The sequence below is a fragment of the Condylura cristata genome, unplaced genomic scaffold (assembly GCF_000260355.1).
Source record: "Condylura cristata isolate star-nosed mole 26May11 unplaced genomic scaffold, ConCri1.0 scaffold00034, whole genome shotgun sequence".
NCBI classification, from domain to species: Eukaryota; Metazoa; Chordata; class Mammalia; order Eulipotyphla; family Talpidae; genus Condylura; species Condylura cristata.
The window spans coordinates 9006745-9027714 of NW_004567135.1; the positions used below are offsets into that span (position 1 = coordinate 9006745).

The 20970-nt window shown below is 53.9% G+C and overlaps 1 protein-coding gene across 16 annotated transcripts in view; it reads right to left on the reverse strand.

Moving 5' to 3' along the window:
- The window catches only part of CACNA1C (calcium channel, voltage-dependent, L type, alpha 1C subunit), a 528989-nt gene that overhangs the window by 75308 nt on the left and 432711 nt on the right, over positions 1 to 20970 (reverse strand). For all 16 annotated transcript variants that reach the window (XM_012732386.1, XM_012732387.1, XM_012732382.1 and 13 more), the window contains 7 exons: positions 19684 to 19844; positions 18353 to 18578; positions 6664 to 6871; positions 5569 to 5689; positions 3869 to 3983; positions 3144 to 3267; positions 2760 to 2829 (listed from right to left, as the gene is read on the reverse strand). In XM_012732386.1, the coding sequence (XP_012587840.1) occupies positions 2760 to 2829; positions 3144 to 3267; positions 3869 to 3983; positions 5569 to 5689; positions 6664 to 6871; positions 18353 to 18578; positions 19684 to 19844 (1025 nt within the window). The remainder of the gene's footprint in view (positions 1 to 2759; positions 2830 to 3143; positions 3268 to 3868; positions 3984 to 5568; positions 5690 to 6663; positions 6872 to 18352; positions 18579 to 19683; positions 19845 to 20970) is intronic.

The following is a 20970-nucleotide window of genomic DNA, read 5'->3' on the forward strand; positions in this document are numbered from 1 at the left end:
TCAACATTCATATGTTCACGCAAATAAACTAACGGAGTAAATAAAAGCACAATCTTGGGATAATGCTTTGCTTCCTGGGGGAGAAGATGTTTTGAAGAATTCATGTGCATAAGGAAGAGGCTAAAACCAGAAGGGGAGCTGGGCCTTTAAACTGAGAGGAAGACACAGGCCCCCATAGGCCCCCACTGCCGCCCTGAGGGAATCAGAAGCGGGGGGTGTCTCTGAGTGCTCCGGGAGAGGGCAGGGGGCCCTGCTGGCACAGGCACACTGCAGTTGACGCCTCCTGGGCTCTGTGGGTGCAGCTTGGACAAGGCTCAGCTGCCTGGAGACAAGGGGAGGGCGAGGCAGGAGTGAGCAGGGCAGGGGAGCATGAAGTGCGCGCAGGCACTCTCCCTCCTGTCTCTGCAAGTCTGCTTGCAAGTGGCCGGAGGAGGGAGGGAGGTTCCTCCCACAGGGCAATCTGTGTGGCACAGCCCGGGCACAGGGGTGCAGAGCAGAAAGGACCATGGCTGGGAGGACGAGAGCTGCTCTGTACTTCAGAAAGAGAAGCCAGGGGTGTCACTGGAATAATGAAATTGGAGGTTATGGCCCTGGGGGTGCCTCCCCTCTGCCCTGTGAACAGACTGACAGACGGGCGGGGATAGAGGCCTTGGCACCTGCTTCTGGAGGGGAGGGGCTGACTGCAGGAGGGGCAGGGAGGGCTGGGAAGGGGGGGCTGCTGGGCCTCGGAGGGGCCCGGCAGACAGCCCCGCTGTCCTGGGGCAGAGAGTCGACGGCAGGTGCAGGTACAGCCGGGAGGGGCCTCGAGGCTGGTTTAAAGACCGAGCGGTGGTAGCTAGGCAGGCGGCCTCAGCTTTCTTTCCATGGGCCAGAGGTCTCGACACAGGGCTCGGGACGAGGGTGACGGCCGGTGCCCGGCGAGCCTAGAGAAACGTGGTCACGGGGCACCCTGGGGACAGGGAACCCTGAAGTATCTAAAGGGTCCCGAGGAACCAGCAGATCGTGGGCATGGCTTTCGGCTTGTAAAAGCAAAAACCGTTCAAGAGTCCTCCACAATCAAGAAGCCAGGTCAGCAGAGGTATTTTTATGAAGGTCAGTATAGCGACAACAGGCTTATTTGTCCTTTCTCCTCTTGACCTGCTTCTTTCTGATGCCGTTAGAGCAACAAAGAACAGAAAAGCCTGGTGTGTAATCAGAATAATGAAACTTGAGATGACGGTCTCAGTCACATGTTGGCTTTGCTGCTGTGTAAAGCGAAGGCCCACTGGCCTGTTGCTGGGTGCCTGTGCAGACCCTCAAAGCTCGCGCCCCCAATGATGCTGGGGGGTGGGGAGGTCTCCTGAGATACAGGTCAGCTGGCCTGGTTCTGCTGCAGGCCCAGAGGGAAGCATTCTACTCCGGCTTTTCTTCTGAAGCTATGGAAATGTCCCCAAGAGTAGCAAGACCTGGCTGGAGTGGACCCCCACCCCCACTTCCACAGCTATTGACATTTGCAGATCTGGTTTCATTTAACTTCCTTGCCCCCATTTTTCTGCGGTTGAAGTATTTTAAAGCAACTTGGAAATATTTTAAGACTCCAGCTCTAAACATTTAAGCATTTAGAAAATAGAACTGCAATACTATTATTACAGCAGTGAGATGAACCAAAACGACCTAAGATCACTTTGTTCCCAGCCCGCGTTCAATTTTCCCCCATTATCTGAAAAAAGCCATTTTAAAGTTTATTTGCTCACTCAGGCTCAAGACAAGATTCTCCCATGGTATTTGGTCAACATTTCTAGTACGCCTTTGAAATTCTGCGCCCGCTTCTGTCCCAGCCCCAGGCAATCTAATCCCGTTCCCTTGGGAGGTGGGTGGGGCGGGAGGTGGGTGAGGATGGAATGTCCCTTCCCGAGGACAACTCAAGATGGCCGCCCACAAGCGCCCTCACAGACAACAGCAGGAGCGGGTGGAGCGAGAGCAGAGGGGAGAGCTGAGCTTTGCTGTAAATGCAGGATGTCAGCTCCCTACCTGAGTTACCAACCCAAATATAGCCCAGCCTACAGAGAGGGAAATGTCTTTGAAACCAACGGCCCCTTGGCTGTGTGGAACAACTTCAAGCGTGCACTTGGTGATGATGTTTGCGATTCTGGGTCAAAGGAAAGTAAGTCCAGGGCTCAAGGGGGATGCGGGTTTCTCAAGGCAAGAGAATGTACCCTGGACTGAGGCCCAGGGACCCCCGGTATGAAACCCTCTGCCTGCTTCTGCCAGTCAGACCCCCAGTCGGTGAGAGCTCTTTGTGCAATGAGAGACCTGCGAGCATTTTGCAAAGCAACAAGTGGACATCTGTGGCGGCAGGTGTCCGGTTCGCAGCACTGCCTGCAGGGTAAGAGCGAGACGGGTTTGGGATTTACTATTATTATTAGGTGAGCAGAATGCTGCGGCATGTCATAGCAGTAAACGATGTACGTTGATAACAATGATTTCATGGTGTAGGCAATCATAAACCTTCAACTGATATAGAGCCCAGCTTCCAAAGGGCTCAGAACATTGCAGAATACGATTGATTAATGATATTAATTATTATGAAGAAACCTGGAGCTCCTCCAGGTGATAATTCTCCCCCAGATCATAACTGCTAGTGCTTAGAGACCCAGAGAGGAGCTATCTGCATGGGAAGCCACCACCATAGGTCCCTAACACGCGTCTCTTTCCACTGGGCTTTAGAATCTGGGTCTCCATCCCCCGCGTCAGCCTCAGGGAGGTGATGGGATTGGTACCTGTAGCTTCTGGGTTGGCGTACGGGCTCTTATCCTCATTTTCATTGGGCTGGAGGTCATCCATGTTGATCTAGGCAGCCAAAGGGGAGGAGGAAGAGTCCAGTTAGCCGTGCACCACAGTTTGGAGGTGTGGAGTAACCTCGAAATTGCACTGTAGTCAGAGGCGGAGCTGTTCACTCCCGAATGAACCCTGGTTCCGCAGAACTCATCCTTCAAGGCAGCAACAGAGTCTGGATGCCACGGGCCTGCTTTCTCTTCACAGTCCTCGTTCTCCCGCTCCATCACCCCAGGCGCTTTCCTCCCTTTTCCAGTTGCACTGGTGCCTGGCCTGTGCCCTCCTCTTGTTACAGCCCCCCCAGCTCCTGGGTGAAGGCGGCTACTCACCTTGGTGGTGGGTGGGGACTCTCCATCGGCTGTGATGGACTTCAGCTCGATTTTCTCCTCTTTGGCCTCTTCCACCACCACTGGCTTCTCCACCACCTCTTGTTTCTTCTCTGGGCTGGCAGTCCTGGCCGGTCAGCAGGAGAAAAAATAAATGAATGTTTACTGGCATGACAGGGATCAGAGTGCCCTGTGGTGTGGTGGCCACGTGCCCATGTTCCGTCAGTAGCAGATTCCCCCGGCCTCTGTCCACCTCCCTTCACCCGGGGCACACGGCACATGGCTCTGCCTGGCCCTCAGCCAGCCCAGGGTCTGTCTAAGCCACAGCAAGGCTTTGATCGCACGCAGGAGCGGTTCCTGGAGAGCTCTGCTCAGGACCCAGCGGATGTGTGGGTGACAGGGGACGTGCTGCGTCAGCCCTCGCTAGATGTCGCCAGGCTCCATCTCATGACCCAGCACGACCTCTCTTACTGATAGAGAATGCCCTCACTTCCTAACAGGCACCTTTGTAATGACAACACCTTTGTAAAAGTTGTCATCCGCGGTGGCCTCCACGGTAGAGCAAGGCCGAGGAATGAGGGGAGAGCCCCAGCTCACTGTGGGAAACCCTATATCCAGGGCCCCTCTTGGAGCCATGGCCAAGGGGTGCCAGGGTGTGCCTCGCTCAGCATCCACGGGAGTGGCGCTCTGGAACGGGACCCGGGGGCCTGGTGAGCGTAGAGGGTTACCTGGCCAGCTTCTTTCTTTCCTTCTCTTCTTCCTCCTCCTTCTGGGCAGAGGTGAGGCTCTCGGCATCAGCCAGGTTGTCCACAGCAATGGCCAAGAACACATTCAGCAGGATATCTGTTTGTGTCCATTCTTAAAGAAAACGACCCTTGGCCTTAGGGTTTTTAACGGGCACGGAGGGTGGTCATGGGGTGGGGCGGTGCAGGGCATGCAAGCAGCATTCCCCAGCAGCAAGTTCAACGGCGACCTCCTCTGAGGGGCCCCAAGCCCAGTGGGGCCCTCCTCTGTTCCCCCCCGCCCCCCCCCGCCCCTTCCCAGCTAACTGGGGATTGTCCCGGGGGTTGAGGGAAGGCTGGAACGGTGGGGTGGGGGCGGGGGGGAGGGCCCACAAGCCTGCTTTGCTCTTTAATTGCAAGGTTTCATTATTGGTTTCCTCACTGAGCTGTAATGGACATTATCAACAGCACTGTCTCCAGCAGAAGGCAGAATGCTCTCGAGAGTGGTTCATCATAACTGGGCGCTGGAGGCGGCCATGATCTCTGCCAACTCTTAATGTGAACCCGTGCATACAGAGACCCTGGGAGGGTCCAGCGGGACCTGACCAAAGCTTACAAGTGCCTCATCTCGGCAGCTCTTCGCCCATCCCGTCCCCAACCCTGAACCAGAAGCGCTGTGAGTTTGGGCCAAGAATGTGGTCTCAGTGCTGGCCGTTCTCCCCCACGGACCCAGACACCCATGCCACTACCCGCAGGGGGAGACTGCAGCCTGGTGGCTGGGCACAGAGGGCTTGTCCACGGGTGCTCCTGCCCACTGCCCCCTTGGGCCCGTGCTCTGTGGCAGGGACTCTGCATACACCACCCATGAACCCTCACCAGGACCCGGTAAGTAGGAGGCACTATCATTTTATCGCCTCACTTTACAGTCCGTGAGGCAGAGAACCTTTGGTTGGTTTGCCTGAGCCCACCAGCAGGTAAAATGTGCAGTCTGTCAGCTGGATGAGTGGCCACGCTTTGGGTGCTACAGTATGTTGTGATTTAAACCCAAATCCTGGACCAGAGCTGCTTCTAGCCTGCTCTGCACACGGCCCTCATGGGAGACGGAAGGACAGGGGGACAGAAGAGCACCCACTGCCGAGGCCCTGGAAGCCAGCCGTGGCCGGCACCAGCAGGCATCTGTGGGGAAACCTGTCCAGCCCTGTCCGGGATCGAAATCCAGGCTCCAGAGGGAGGGCGCTGGCCGGACAGCAGGGAGAGAGGAAGGTCATCTCAAGGACGGTGGCTGAGTGCTCCCGAACCGGGTGTCCTGCCTGCAGGGGCTGCCACAGGCCAGGGCAGGCTCAGGTGAGTGCCCCTCAGGGCCTGTGTGAGCAGCTGCACACACACACCGCCAGGGGGCGTCGTACCCCTAGACTAGACCTGGGGGGGGCACCCGCTGCCCACATGGATTCAGGAGGGTGAACTTACACCCTGCCCACGCCAACGCTCCAGGCTTCCACCAAGACCTGCCTCCACAGCGAAGGGGATTGTGGGCTGGGGGATGTTTTCTCCTCCATACGTGCCTCTCCCCGGCCCGGGGGCCCTGTGGACCCGCCACCCTGGTTTTCACCCCTGAGTCAGCATCTGCTGGGCACAGCTATTTGGCATGGTGCTGCAGGCTGAGGAAGGGGAGGGCAGCGGGGTGGGGAGGCAGGAGCAAAGGATACAATTTCCACAGATGAAGAGGATGATGAAGTAAATACAGACTAACATCCCTGGAAAAGAGGGGCCGCCATAAGCCATGATCCCATCATACATCACCGAATTCCAGTCCTCCCCGGTCAGGATCTGAATGACACATTCCCACCAATAAGGGACACAGCGTTAGACCAACAGCAAACCCCAAAACTCCCCTGCCCTGCCCTGCCCCCACTGTGTTAACAAAAATGTCTCAAATCTTTTTTCTACCTCTTCCGCCCACTCCCGGCCCTGGATTCTCATCCCTGGGGCTCTAAACTATTGACCCGAGCGAGCTGAACCCCATCCTTAGGCCAAAGGCAGCAATATATTCTCCTGCATGATATTTATAATGGTCACCAGTGTTCTATTTTGAGGGGTGACTGAAATGACTTGCTGGCTCTCCCTCCCACATGGAAGGCATGCGAGGGCCATTTAGCCATGCCCGGGGTGCAGGCATTGAGCCCCCCTTTACAAATGTGAATGTGCTCACTGTGAGGGTAATGTTGCCCCAGTTTCGCCCAAACACTAGTCAGTTGGGATCAATCTCAAGGTTTTGGCCATGTCCATATATCTTTGACTTTTAGGTGTATGTCAATCTGCTTTTACACGTAAACAGGGGTCACTTGAGCTTAGCCCTAAGTGAAACACCTATGCAATCACAAGACCTGGGGCTGCCGACCTTGTTATCAAAGGGCAAACTTGGGGCACAGGAAAGGCAGCTGCTTCGTCCTCAGCTTTCCCATAGAACAGTCTGATTTTCTTTGCTGTCATTGGGGCTTCCACGTAGAACGTGTTTGGAAAAGACGTGCCGAGAAAGTTACGCAGTTACGCTGCTCAATGGGCTCTTTTTTCCACTGGTCCATGCAACAGTGGGAGTCCATGGGGGACGGAGTGGGGACACCCTGGGGAGAAGCCAAGCCTTTCCCGGCAGGCACCCTCCACGGCTGACCTAGGCTGACTGGGGCTGCCCTGGGCGAGGGTCCAGCTTCCCACCTTTTCAAGGCTGCTTCCTCCTTCGCCCACCCTCCACCCCCTTCCGCCACCCACCTCCCGGCCAGAGCCCAGCAGAGAAGAGACCGTACCTGAAACACGGTGAGAAGGGACTGGGGGAAGTTGTCGAACGTGCTCCTCCGGGTCTGCATCTCATCAAAGTTGAACTTTCCTCCAAACAGCTGCATCCCCAGGAGCGAGAAGATGATGATGAAGAGGAAGAGCAGCAGCAGCAGAGAGGCGATGGAGCGCACAGAGTTCAGCAGGGAGGCCACCAGGTTGCTCAAGGAGTTCCAGTACCTGAGGACCACAGAGGGTGGTGTCTGGCCCGGCGCTCTGCACCACGTCACCGCCCCCACTGCGAAACCTTAAGTCACATTTCGGAGTCGTCTTTCCTTTCCTGGGCACAGTGGCGGAGGTACGAGCTGCAGGTCTGAAACTGGTTCCAGGCCACAGAATCAGTGTTGTGTGATGCAGACGAGCCCAGGAGTCAGTGGTGTCCCGACCTGTCTCTGCCACACGCTAGCTGCCCTGGGCCTCTGACGAGCCGCTTAGCTTTCCTTTCTGCCTCCCTGCCTGTGCCATAGCGGCAACAGTCATGTGCATTTCCTTGGGGTCCTGGGAGGATCCGGGTGAATTTCTTCCCCAGTCAAAGTGGTCTGCTGGGCCCTCCCTGGTGGTGCAGTGGGCTAAAGTGCAGCACCATGAAGTTTTTGGCAGCCACTGCCCCAGCCAGGGAGCTGACCCACAGGGCGCGGCAGACCTCTCCTATCTCCCCGCTGCTCCCCTCAGCCCTGTATGTCGATCTGCCTGTTGTGCTCCCCGTTCTGTCTCTGGTGAAGCCTCTCACTGCCCCTGCGCCTCTGGCCTGTATCCCAGTTCTGTATGTGCAGATAAATAAATCTTTAAAAAAAAAAAGAGTGGTCTGCTTTTCTTTGTTTACATTTCAGTTTTTGTATAGATTTTATTTGGATAAAAGGTTTCATGGCTAAGGAGGAATTTCAGAACTTTTTCAACTGTCCACTCAAGAGTGAAATCCTATGGAATCAGAGTGGAATTATTACTAGAGTCTCTGGACAAAGAACATTATTAATCATCATAGCTTTGAAAGCCCCCGTTATATTAGCTGGCACAGTTAACCAAGGGTAGTGACGGCCGCTATCCCTGTTGGTCTGTGGACAAGACGGATGTCCGGCTGGCCCAGGGGTAGCTGTCTAGCAGAGGCACGAGTTAGGTCACCCTTGGGTAAGAGAGTGTGCGCGTGGAAGGAGCTGGAAGTGTTGATGCTAAGTGGAAAAAGTCAGAAACAAAAGGACAAATCTCAGAGCGTTTCACTGAAATGGGAAATACAGACAAAGGCAAATCTTGAGAGCTGACCACAGAGATGAGGCACCCAGTGGGGTGCGTGTAAAGTGGGGGTGGGGGAGGAGACTAGTTCAGGGATGTGGTGATGGACGTGGGCATCTGGAGTCCGGGGTACATTGTGCAGTGAACGTGCCTGAGGGGAGAAGTCACCTACTGTCTGAAAATGAACAGCAATGCAAGAAAAAAGTACCACATTTTTAAATTAAATAATAATAATAATAATGATAATGATAATGATAATAATAATAATAATAATAATAATAATAATAATAATAATAAAAGAGAGGGAGCGTGGTTTTGTGGTTTCCCAAGTTTATCCTGCCCAAAGAATTGGTTTTCACAAAATCTCTCCTCTGGAGTTGTTGATTCAATAGCTGTAGTTGGGGCCCAGAGAACCTTGTAATCAGCATCACAGACGATTCTGCCAAGCAGATGAACTTGGGAACTCCCAGGTTACAGCAACCCCATCCCACACGCTGTGGCTGGGGCCGCAGTGACGGGCTGGCAGTGGGGTTCCTTGGGGGAGAGGGCACCCACTCCTGTCGTCACAGCCCCACCTTCCACTGTCAACACAGGGGTCTTTCTTTACAGCCTTGGGGAGACCCCCGTCCCTGGGAGAAGGTGGGTGTGGGGGGGGTGGTTAGGGGTGGCCTTCAGTACCTATGAAGGGTGAGTTGGGTCGCGAGCTGGACGTCACGCTCCCAGCTCCCTGCAGCTGCACAGTGAACTGCGTTTTGTGCTGCCGAGTGCCGTGTGACCTGCCGACGCAGCCCACAGCAGCACACCAGGCTCGAGCCCCTCTTTCCAGAACTGCCTTCCAGATTGAATGACAGAAGCAGATGGGCCAACAGTTTGGGTGTAAACACGCACTTCTCCGCAACCTGGAGCCCGTAATGCTCCTTTCTCCTTCATAGATTCAGTCTCCCTCCACCTCTGCTTTGCCTGCCAGCCACACTTCCTCTGTGTGCAGAATATGAATATACATTCATTTGTATCTGTTCTAGAAATGCTCATAAGAGGTTTCCAATTGTGACAGGCTTGTCGCACTGGCAGAGGCGCTGAGTTCTCGAAGTTCTCCGGTGCTCAAGGACCCGCCTCTCACTGTCAACACAGCGGTCTGCCCCACATCACTGTCCCTAAAACAGTTCCGTGCAGCGACTCTGTGCAACCGGGCTGCAGTGGTCAGTCCACTTAAAGCTAGAAGCGAGGGGACCTCTCTGGAGCTTGCTCCCCTCCCCTCTCCACATAAAGCAACACCCCCAAACCGCCCGCCAATGAACCGGCTGGGGCGTCTGGGTGATGTGGAGATCTCCATTCCCAGGCCTGGCTCCAGAACTATGAAACCTTCATTTCTGGTGCTGGGGGCTGTAGAGCCTCGTCAGTAAACTGGTAGCCAGAAGCGGGAGCTTTCGAGCTCACCTGCACGGGTTGAGGCCCCTGGAGGTATTAGTGTGCTCAGTGGTCATGGAGCAGTGGTCATGGGCAGTGGTCATGGGCAAAGCCTTATGCTCGTGGAAGACTGTGGCCTTCATTTTCATGAGGCAAATGGACAAAAGGGAAATAACTCAACACCTGGCCTACCACTATTAAGGCTGAGAAGTGCCTGAGAGTTACGGGGTCCTTAAAGGGGTCCAGAAGGAAGGGGAGCCCAAGAAGTCAGCATGAAGCAAGGAGACCTTTGGCAGAAGGGAGCAGACCAGCAGGCAAAGAGGGAAGGTGTGGGCAGAGCCTGGCGGTGGGCCTGGGGTTCTGGGGGCGTGGAGCCAGGCACAGAGCTCTTCTCGAAGGGTGGGTAAGAAGAATGGCAAGGAGGGTACCGGAGTAGGGGAGATGGAAGAGCTGGTCACGGTCAAGGAACGTCTGGTGATGGGGCAGAGCGCTGGATCCCAAGAGACGTTTCTCGTGTTTCCCCGGCCCCCGCCTCGAGGGGTTTCCTGGGAAAGTTTGCACTCTTCTTAATCGACTGGGGTGGGGGGAGTGGTTCACCACATGCGATTTGTGGTGTGACAGAGCTCCTAATTCCCCACTCCATCATCTCCCCACCTTCATATGTGACAACTGTAGTTTCTGACTGACAGAGTCATCCTCCACCTTCCTCTCACATCCCACATCAGCGAAGCCTGCGGCTCCGTCTTCAAAGCACAGCTGAGTTTGGCCAGCCACTGCTCTGTGCCTCGCCCAGGCCACAGGCACCTCTCATCTGGATTTCTGCAGCAGCTCCTCACAGGTGGTGCTACTTCGGGCCTGTCCCCTGCAGCTATCTTGCAGACCACCCACCATTTCAGGTGAGAACCCTCGAGGGCACCTCGGAAGTGATAAAACAAACTACGGCACATTGTGAAAACAATCTGAGTCCACTGACATTAAAAAAGAGATTTTCCTGGGCCCTCCCTGTTGGCGCAACAGGTTGGGACCCAGCACTGCGAGCTGGCTGCAGTCTTTTCAGTGCTGGTTCAAACTCCCCCCCCGGAGATGACCACATGGCGCAGCAGACCTCTCCTGACCCGCCCACTGCTCCCCTCAGCAGTGCTTTGTCAGTCAGCCTGTTCTGCTCCCCACTCTGTCTCTGGTGAAGTCTCTCAACGCCTCTGCACCTCTGGCCTGTACCCTAGCTCTGTGTGCATAAATAAATCTTTAACATAAAAAGGCTTTCCACCAGAGTATCAAATGAACAAGCTACACACATGAAAGAATTGGGATCGTCATTCTGCAGCAGTAACTTGCTCAAATAAACAAGCTAAGCTCGTGGGTGAAAGGTCAACAGGCAGCAGGACACTCATGCAGCCTCAGCAGCACTGCGCAGGCCCTACTAGTTACAAAGGGAAAGGGTGCCTTGAGCCTGGAAAGTCAGACAGACACCCCCATGCCCGGCACCCCCCATGCAGAGCCACCAGTGATGAGACAGAAGGACACGTGCACCTGATGGACACAGCAGGCAGCACACGGCTGCAGCCAGCCGCCCCGCCCACAGCCACACTGTAGCGCAGGAGGCCACAAGCCTGTCCAAGTCCTCAAAACATGCCCCCTGGAAGGCCTAACAGCCGGTGGAACTGGGCCCCCGCCTCAGCGACCTCACTCCTCTCTGCCTGCTCGCTCAGCCTGCTGGCCCGCCAACCTCCAGAGTGCTCCCGCAGAGTGCTCCCGGGTGTGGTGCGGCCTGTTCGTCCCCACGGGCCTCGGCTCCGGACCCCTCCCCAGGGCCTCCTCCCTCCTCACCTCTCTGCCTCTTAGCCCACATGCCTGTGTCACTCTTCCCCACCGGAGAGATCCCTGACTCTGTTACTGCCCGGTTCCTATCGGAGCATCAGGCTGCAAGAGCAGGAGTTTGCCTGCTCTGTTCCCTCTTAGCGCTTAAAACTTTGCCAACCCCAAGGGGGGGGTGGTTGGCCAATGGTCCACACAGTGACGGAGTGAATCTTATTTAGGTGTCACACTGGAAGGGGCGGGAAGGAGACAGTTACAGACGCCTGTGTGTGGAGGAAGGGGTGTCTCTCCTGCACACACACACACGCACACACACACACACACGCTCACACCTCAGTGAAGCACATTCACCAGACAGGGAGGGGTGGCCACCCGCACGCTCCCATACCATTTCCATTCTCACAGCTCCCCTAAATCCATGGTCGAGAGGTTCGGGTTTCCTGACTGTTCCACCGCCCCCCAGAAAACAGGGTTACTATGTTTTGCTTTGCTTTTTCAATTTTGGGGTAGGATTTCCAGAAGGCTCTGTGAACAAGTGTCTCCCTGGGGTAGAACTGCCCTCTGGCGGCTCTAAGCCAACGGCGGCCGATCTGCGGACATGATCGGCCTTGTGAAAGGATGCGCTGCGGCAGGTGCGCTGAGCCAGCCCAGCCAGCCTCCTCGGCAGAAGGGAGCACCCAGGCCCAGTGACAGCTGAGGCTCGGGATGGCAGGCGGACACCATGGCTGCTTAGGCTGCTGCCTGCTTCCCGCCCGGCGGGGGCAGGTGGGCAGGACTCAGAGCGGGGCTGCAGCCAGCCTGGCATCAGAGGGGTGTCCAGCTTGCTGAGCAGAAGGTGGTCCATCCCCAACGTGTGCTTGGTTGAAGCTGCTGTCTGTGCTCTCTCAAAGACCGGGATGAAGGGAGGGAACAAGTGATGCTGGGGACGAACATTGCCAGGGTACAGAGGAGAGGAGCTGAATTTCTGGGCCTGGCGTGCCTTGGCTGACAGCAGGGAATAGCGTGGGGCCATTGTCACTGATGCAGAGACTTGTGGGTGTCCAGATGGCTGCGTTTGCACTGGGTCACCTGATACACCACTGAGTGAAACGGCCGGCAGCCCTGTGGTCCTCGACTTTCCCTTCCTGGAGTCAGTGTGCTTCTTGGTGGCTGTCCTGCGGTGGTCTGAGGCTGGGACAGTGGTCTCATGTGCTGGAATCACGCTCCTTTCAAAAAGGCTAGCTGGTGGTGGACTAGCGGAGTTAATGGCGTTACAGCAATCAGCTGGGGGTTTTCTCCTAATTGCTTGGAAAGATGAAGTCCACTGAAAGAGAAGGAACCGTGGACAAAAGCAAGTGGCAGAACAAAGGGTGTGACGCCCGGGAGCTCGTGGAGAAACTGAGGAAAACCAAGCATCCTTTCCGCAGAGCAGTGCGCACAAGCATCCACACAGGCCCCCATGCGCGCCATGCTGACGGGGTCAGGCCTGGCAACCCGCGCCGAGGGCAGACTCATCCTGCCCCATCTGCAGCCCCTGGCGTCAATATTCTTCTGCAGGTCTCCAGTGACCTGAACTGTCTTCTCCACTATGAGTCTTTGCCAGCCTGCTCCCTTCTGGGCTGGGTGCACATGAGGGCTTTCCTCATCATTCTTCAGAGCACTTCCTTTGCCTCACCTGTTGCCCAGGTTTTCCAAAAATTCTCTTGCCTGCTGGCCACGGCTTCACTCCTGGCACCTTTGCCTCGGCCCTTTCTGGCTCAAGTTACCGGCCTCCGTCCAGGGGGCATTTAAATCTCTAAGTCTGTTTCTGGGTATGGGCCCCATGGAATTCTCTCTCAGTGATAGAAAGAGGCTTGAGCTTTGCTTGAGCTGGAACTTTCATCTTGCAAACCTTTGCTTCAAACAGCTCGGGGCTAGGTCCTTTACACTCTGGGTACAGAGCAGGAGCATCAAGCCTGCTCTAAATAAAAGATCTTCAAATAACAGGACCAAGAGCTTTTGGGTGCTTGGCAAATGTTCCACCCTATTCCTCTCTGCCTCAGAGAGGATCATGACTAAATTTATACCTGCACCAACTGTTCTTATCCTGAGGGGAAAAAATGAAATCCTCTTATTTTTGTGGCCCGGACCTATTATAGGATGGGGGTTTATACAGCAGATTTCACGCAGTGAATGTGGGTGTCGGGGGCTGCTAAGCGCCATCCCAAGGGTGGAACACGAGGGGTCAGGTAAGACAACTGGGTGAGCAGAGCGCCCCCTTAGATTCGCGAAGGCCAGCTTTGTCCTGGCTTCTCCCTGAGGCAGCCACAGAGAAGTGGAGGTGACCCAAGGACCAGCGTGGCCGAGAAGTGGGACTCTGGCCTGGGAGATGCAGTAGGACCCGGAGGGCCAATGACAGGCGGGGCTGGGCGTCTGCTGGGGGTCAAGTAGACAATCCTAAGTTACCTTGGTCAGGGCCCGACAGCCCAAAGCTGAATCCACAGCTTGCCCCTCCACCTTAGCAGGCCGAAAGCACACTTTGGGTGCTTTACTTTCAAGTCAAAGCTGCCTCGGATGACAAGTTCACGTTACAGCAGGGTCTTGGTCATACTGAGAACAGAGCTGCAAAGGACAATGTAACCTGGCCTGGTTGGCTGGGCAGCCTGGCCTTGACCTTGACATTGCGTAGGCCCTGACCTTCTGGACCATGGAGCTCCTGGTGTCCCTTAGGTGGCCCCTTTCCTAGTTGGGTCAGGGTCGGGGAGGGAACACATTTAAGCTGTCCTCATCTGTGTGGTTTAATCCTCAGTATCCTAAATACCAGACCTCCCTTCAGCCGGCTGCAGTGCTCAGGCTCTGAATCTGAGCTGCCCTCTCCATCGGCCCTGATCTGGGCACCGTGAGGGCTAGAAGGAGTTGGGAGTGTGACGGTGGCACAGGCTGTGGGCCAGACCCTGGCAGGGAGCCGGGACCACTAGAGCCTGGAGGAGTTGCGAAAGGTTCTCAGTGGGGGGCTCTGTGGGGACCCACAGGTGGTCACGAGTCACCAGTAAATCTTATTGTTGAATCAGCCTATCTCACATTTCAGAACCTGGGAAGGAAGCTGCAGGGAGAAGCGGGAGAGAGAAAGGAATTGAAGGTTTAAGTGCCAAGATAGTAAGGGCTGGAGGGATTCTGGTGCATTTTAAAACCAACTGTATAAAAAATGAGATGTAATTAGTAAATTGGACTCACATCCGGATTTAATCTAATTGAAGCTCTGCTTCCTCCCCCATAGAATGATGTCACCCTGGGCTGACAAAGACTACGCAACAGAGATACTGAAACTCAGCAACATGTAGAGGCCCATGAAATCTCAAAACAGGAAAAAAGCCGGCCCATTGCGTGGCTGGAAGGCCCACCCGGGTGAGTGGCCCAAAGATGGAAACAACTTGGGCATGTGCGTGCCCCTTTTTCTCACGAGGTAGGACTCTTACTCTAATTCCCACTACTGGGACTATGAACACTCAGTCACCAACTGGTTTGTACTTTAATGCAGGGTTCCAAGACTTTTTTTTTCTAATTTGACATATAGGATAGATGATACTCATATACATAGTACACTCTCCAAAGCATTCTCAGATGATGACAAAACAAAAGATGCCAGCCTGTCAACAATTCACTTTCATCACATCACCACAATCTTATTCATCATATGCTAGGGCTTCTGCTTCTTTTGGGCACATGAATGAGTTGGCGGTTCACCTGGTTCTTGTCCATTCATAAAAGCATTTGGGAATGCACGTGACCAAGAGTGATGCGTCGTAAGCGCAATATTGGACTTATTTGTATTGATCTTCTAAGAAGGAAGGCATGCCTAGATTCCAGTCTCGTCACCGTACACTTGCTACACACTGTTCAACTGCTCCGGCACTGATGGGTCAGGGCATCCAACTTGATAGCTGTTGGTTCAGATCAGTATTCACAACTCTTCGACCACAGAGTGGTCTATGGTGAGGGAAGAGCCACTTGGAATGCAAAGAAAGGAACCCCCGAAAGCACTGCAACACTCCAAATTAATAGCCCGTCTTGTATTTACATCACTGCTTTTTTACACAGCCTTGCAGGAATTCAAGTTCAAGTTAATTTAGAAGCTGTCCCGAATTCATAGTAATTCTTTGTCATTATGTTTTCTCGGTCAAGCACATGTGAGCTTGGCAGGAGGCCACTGTCCAGGGGAGAGAGTGGAGATTAAGAGTCGAGATTTCCAATTAGACAGAAAGGTCCGTATTTTGGCAGAGCAAAATGGTCCAAGGGCACTGGAATTAGACAGCTGCTTCTCAAAGGGAAGTGGCCAGGGCACCAGCAGGGCACCACTGGAACTCCTGTCCAAGTGCCCAGAGGTGGGGATCCTGATGGTGCTGCTTGGGTGAGTTCAACGAAGTCTGAGAATCATAGTCGCTGTTGAGAATACTATGTAGTAGTGTTTCTTCAATATACATGTGCTAGTGAGACCCTGTCAAGTATGTTCCAAGAGCTTCGGAAAGGATACAAACCTGCTTAATGGCAGGACCCTGCCCAGATGACTCCTCCACTGGCAGCCCCTATTCTAGGCATTTCCTTGGCCACCAGCGTGTGCTGAGCCCGGGCTCAGTGGGAACGGGGGGCGCCCATACAGTTTCTTTGTTGTTTTCCACAAGCCCCAAGAGGGCTTGGAGACTTGAAAACAGAAAGATGATGGCTTTTGGCAAATTAACTTCCAATTAGCTAATGAAATTATTCTGTTTATAGCCTTTATAGAGATTTGAAAATGCCACTCATGGAGAAGCTACAGAAAGCGCTCAGATAAGGATGGATTAAAGGGATGGCGTTTTGGCAATCGTTTGACATTAGAAATAGATAAATTGTTGATTAAAAAGAGAATATATGCTTAATCTTTTCATGATGCTATCGCAATATCTAGGAGCAAGAACTCTTCTCTGTAGGAATCTAAAAAACCAAAAGTCCCTAAACCCCTAAATACATGGACTTTTGAGAATTATTTAAGAGGCACTGAAAACTCCAAGTTGAAAATGGCATTTACCAGACTCTAGGAGGAGCAAAGATTTGGAATTACCTCACAACAAAAATCAGTATGTAAAAAAATCTTTGACGTCTTGACTCTGGAGCAAAGACAATAGAATAGCTTGACTGTCAACCCTGCAGCTCAAGGTCGTGGTTAGGAGCACAGAACCTAAGCCAGACAGGTTTGTTTTTAAATCCTAGCTTCACTCCTGAGCAGCTGTGCAAGTTAACTCCCCAAGTCACAGTTTCTCATCAGCAAAATGGGGTAATGATTGGGAATCATGGTAACAGTACCCCATACTCGCCCTTTCTTACAGGTAGCTGTGAAGATGAATCAAGTGAAAGCACATCAATATCCACAGAGCAGAGCAACCATCACTGCATGTGAGTGAAGATTATTACTAAGACTTCTACTTTTATTATAAACCCAGGATTTTCTGTAACGCAAGCTATTCAGGACATTCCAGAAGAGCTCTTGGTGTAAGTGTGTGTGTGTGTGTGTGTGTGTGCGCTTTGGAAAGGAAGTGTTGCTTAGGCTTCTTAAGCTTGTGGATTTAAATTCTGTATGTTCTTCAAGGCTCCTCTGACAGCAGATTCTCCCCAGGGGTTCTCTTCTGTTCTTAATTCCACCCTAGCAGGTGTTCCCCACATTCCTGCCCCTATCATTTTGCCAGCTCATTCTATTGTGTTTTAGACTGACCTTTAGATGTTTCAAAAGCAAAAAGTCTAGCTCCCTAGCCAGACTCAGTTTCTCCTGGACTCAGATCACAGCAGCCATCTTCCCCATCTCTCAGAGACCGGTGCATAGTACACATGAGGAAGAGAGCATGTATGTGCAGACACTGTTGGCTCTCTTCTTCTTTTCCCTTCTCTTTATATCAACGACGTAACCATTAGATTAATAATCCCTGCTCTGGCTGTTGGGTGAGATCTGGCTGGGTGCTTTAAATGCATCTCCTTGCTTGACCCTCTACACCGTGACGAGAACGCATGTGTGCCGCATTTGATTTATCCAAGATAAACGAAAGCATATATGTATATAGAAACATGAACAAAATTGTAAATAGCAGCATTATTCATAATAGCCAAAAGATGGAAATACACCAAATGCCACCAACTGATGAATGCATAAATCAAGTCAAGTCTATATACATGCATATAGAAGGAATATTATGCATCCACGAAAAGGAAAGAAGTGATGCTATTAGATTGAAACCTGGGCGAAAAACTAAGTAAAAGAAGCCAGTCACAAGTCACCACATACTACATGATTTCACTGATCTGAATCATCCAAAATTGGCAAATCTAGAGAAATGGAAGGTTGTCATTGGGAGGGAAGGCAGGAGATAGGAGTTCCTTTAGGGGCCATGAAAATGTTCCAAAATGAGAGTGTGATGATGGTTGCTAAACTCTGTGACCTATAAAAACACTGAAAAAATGAGTACACTTAAAAATGAATCTTTTCGTGCATGTGAATTATAGCTCAAACTACTGAAAAATGATAGATTTCAACACCCAAGACAGATCACAAGACAGTTGCAAATAACTGTCCTGGAGCATGCTGCCCACTCCCCAACCCCCGAGGCCCCCTCCACCCCCGTCCTACTCATCTTTGGACGGGTGGATGGGGCAGGTGGAGGGGCAAGGTGTGGAGGGGTGAACGCCCCTGTGGCACGGCACCCATCACCCTCCCGTACTGGGGAAGCCTGAGCGAGGGGCACACATTCAGCTTCAAGAGACACTCCTCAGTGCCCAGACTACTGGGATAGCCAGGGGACTGGGTCTTTGGCTGGATTTTGGGGGGGCTTGGGAGGGGCTAACTCTGTGGAAGGATGCACCTTTGCCTTTTGTCCCTCTTCCCGCCTTGACAAACTCGGTGCTCAATTGCCAGAAGCCACCTGGCGGCCTGAGGCTGGCGAAGCCGAGACAGAAGGAGGCCTGGTCCCTGCTCTATTCTTGTAGCCTCCTGGGCTCCCCGCCTCTGGACATTTTTTTTTTTTTACACAACAGGACATCCCTGATCTGCTTACCCCGCTAGCTCGAGCCTCTGGTGTTGACCACCAAAGGAATTTCCGAACGCTATGCCATCGAACTGGACAAAAGCGCCTGCTGTGGTAGATCAACAAAATATAGAAGCTTCCAGAAACAGCTACTTCTCTCCCATTCATGCCTCCCTCCTCTCCTGCCTTCTGGAAACAAGGAGCCACATACCTGGTGATCTTAAATATCCTCAGGAGCCGGACACATCTCAACACAGAGATGCCCAAGGGGGACATGATCTTGGTCTCCACCAGGATGGTCTCCAGGATGCCCCCGCACACGATGAAGCAGTCGAAGCGGTTGAACAGGGACACAAAGTAGGCCTGCAGTCCTAGGCTGTACATCTTCAGCAGCATCTCCGCAGTGAAAAGGGCCAGCAGCGCCTTGTTGGCCGTGTCTGCAGGTTCCGGGAGCAGCGGGGTCCAGGCAGGGTGTGTGTGCGCGGGGAGGAAGGGGGAGAGAACAGACCGTAAGCCCCCCCACGTGCCACGCCCCTTCGTTCCCGGTCACAGCACCTCTCCTGTTCACGGTCTCCGGAGCAGACCGACTGGGGCCACTCCCGGGAAGGGGCTTCTGGCTAGAGTCACAGCGGATGTCTGTGGCCGGCACCCTCCTCGCAGCTGAGAGGTGGGCACTATTGCCACTGTGCCCATTTCTCAGCGACGAGAAGGTGAGCCATTTTGGAAAAAAGATTTATTTATTTAGGCATACAGAACTGGGGTACAGGTCAGAGGTGCAGGGGGTCAGAGGCTTCACCAGAGACAGAGAGGGGAACAGAAGAGGCGGATGGACTGAAACCCACTGCTGAGGGGAGTGGCGGGCGGGTCAGGAGAGGGCTGCTGCACCATGGGGGTCACTCCCTGGATGGGAACCTCGTCTGCGTGGCTGCGGACGGCTTCACAGGGCTGCGCTTTAATTGGCTGCACCACCGGGAGGAACTGAGAGGTGAGTAATCTCGCCCAAGCCAAGCAAGCAAAGACTGCCCGAGCCTGCCCTCTTTGCCTGGAGATGGGCTGCTGCCTGGTGTTCTGGAAAGCTGCTCTGGATCGGGGCCCGTGTGCCTGACTCCCTGTCTCATGAGATCCTCTTCCAGGGGGCTGGGGTGCCTGCGAACTAAGCATCATGGCGTATCCTTTGTGCCCAGGCTCCTACTGGGATTCCTCATGCTGCTGCAATCCCACCTTGAAGCCGGGCCCAGGCCTGAAGTACTGAAAAGCTGGCAGCCCAGGGCCAGGGAGAGCCAAACAAGCTGGACCCAGGTCCTTGCCCCGAGACCCCGCAGTGACTGTCAGGCAGTGTGGGGCGGCCCAGGGAGCCCGCCTGTTTACCGCAAGGCTGCACAGTTTACTGGGCGCTTGAGAGCTGCCGCGGCCCCTGGCGCCGCCGAGAGCCACCGCCACCGGCCGCGTCCCCCACCCACCTTCTGCCGGGGGGCGGGTCCCTCCCTGGGGGTCAGGGCTGAGCAGGGGTAAACCTGGCCAGCGCCTGGCGCTGCCTCTCACCTTGAACTTCTGTGAGCCAGTGGGGCTGGTTGTAATGCTCCGAGGCGATGGTGAGCGTGTTGAGGAACACCAGGAAGATCACCAGCCAGTAGAAGACATTGGACTTGACCGCGGCCCGACACTTCCTCCTGCAGAAGCGATTCCACCGGCGCCAATAGCGGCTGCGGAGTGTGCGGGAGGCGGCGTGAGAGTCAGGAAACACCAGCGAGGCTTCCTTCACCCTGCTGATGTGGCCCGAGAGCGCGGCGGCCCCAGTGGGGAGGGGATGAGCTTTCCGTAGTGTTAGCTGTGCCTGACCGCTTAGTTGTGTGGGGGGCACACCCCCCATTGTCCACTCCTGGGGTTCTCTCAGCGGCAGGCAGGTCCCGCAGGGCGATGTGCCATTGGCAGCGAGCTGCAGGTGCTTAGTAAGTAATTTTTAGCGATAACGCCATTATTAGAAATAGTACTGGGGGTATTGAGAGTATTATCAGCAGCGGTGGCAGTGCTGGGACTGGGAGTGAAGGTCACCTTGAACGACCCGGCCTAGACGCTACTAGGCTCCTTCCCCCTAATTCTTTAAACAGTCCTGTACAGCAGCTATCACCCCGATTTTGAGGTGGAGAAGGGGGAAGGTGGTGGAGGTTGAGCGCCCTGGCCAAGGTCACCCAGGGACAGAGCTGTGACTCCCCTGCTGGACACTGCCTCAGGCGTGAAGTGTGAGGGGTGAGTCTGGGTCAGAGGCGCTGTGTTTTTAGGGGGTAATAGAATCATATTAGAAAATGACAAATGTTGAGATCCCCGTTCAGATAAAAAAGCACATACAAAGCACCACACACATGTTCATATACCACATGGCCCTGGAGCCTCAGCCAAGGTCCCAGCAATGCCCCCATGGGCTCATGCGAGGAGGCTTTTCAGTGGCCCTAAACCTGATTGGCCACAGAATTACCTGGGAAGCTTAAACAAGTAGTCAACCCCTTCCCTCCCCCTCTACCAGTACCCAGGTCCCTGAACCAATTACACCTGATTCTCTGGGGACTGGGTATTTACCAAGGCCCCCTGAAATGTCACTGGAATCTTAAAGTTGCTGGGTGGTTCTAATGTGTAACATGGCTGAGAACCATTAAGCCAGGTGACCCAATGAAACATCTTATGATTGCATGGTTCCCCAGATTTCATTCTCTCGATACAGAGAAAACATACGGCTATTTTTGGGAACGCACTTGAGCAAACATCTAACAAATGTCTATTTTGAGCAAAGGAGGGAAGTATTGGGGGGCGGGGGCTGGAGAGGAGTCTGGGGAG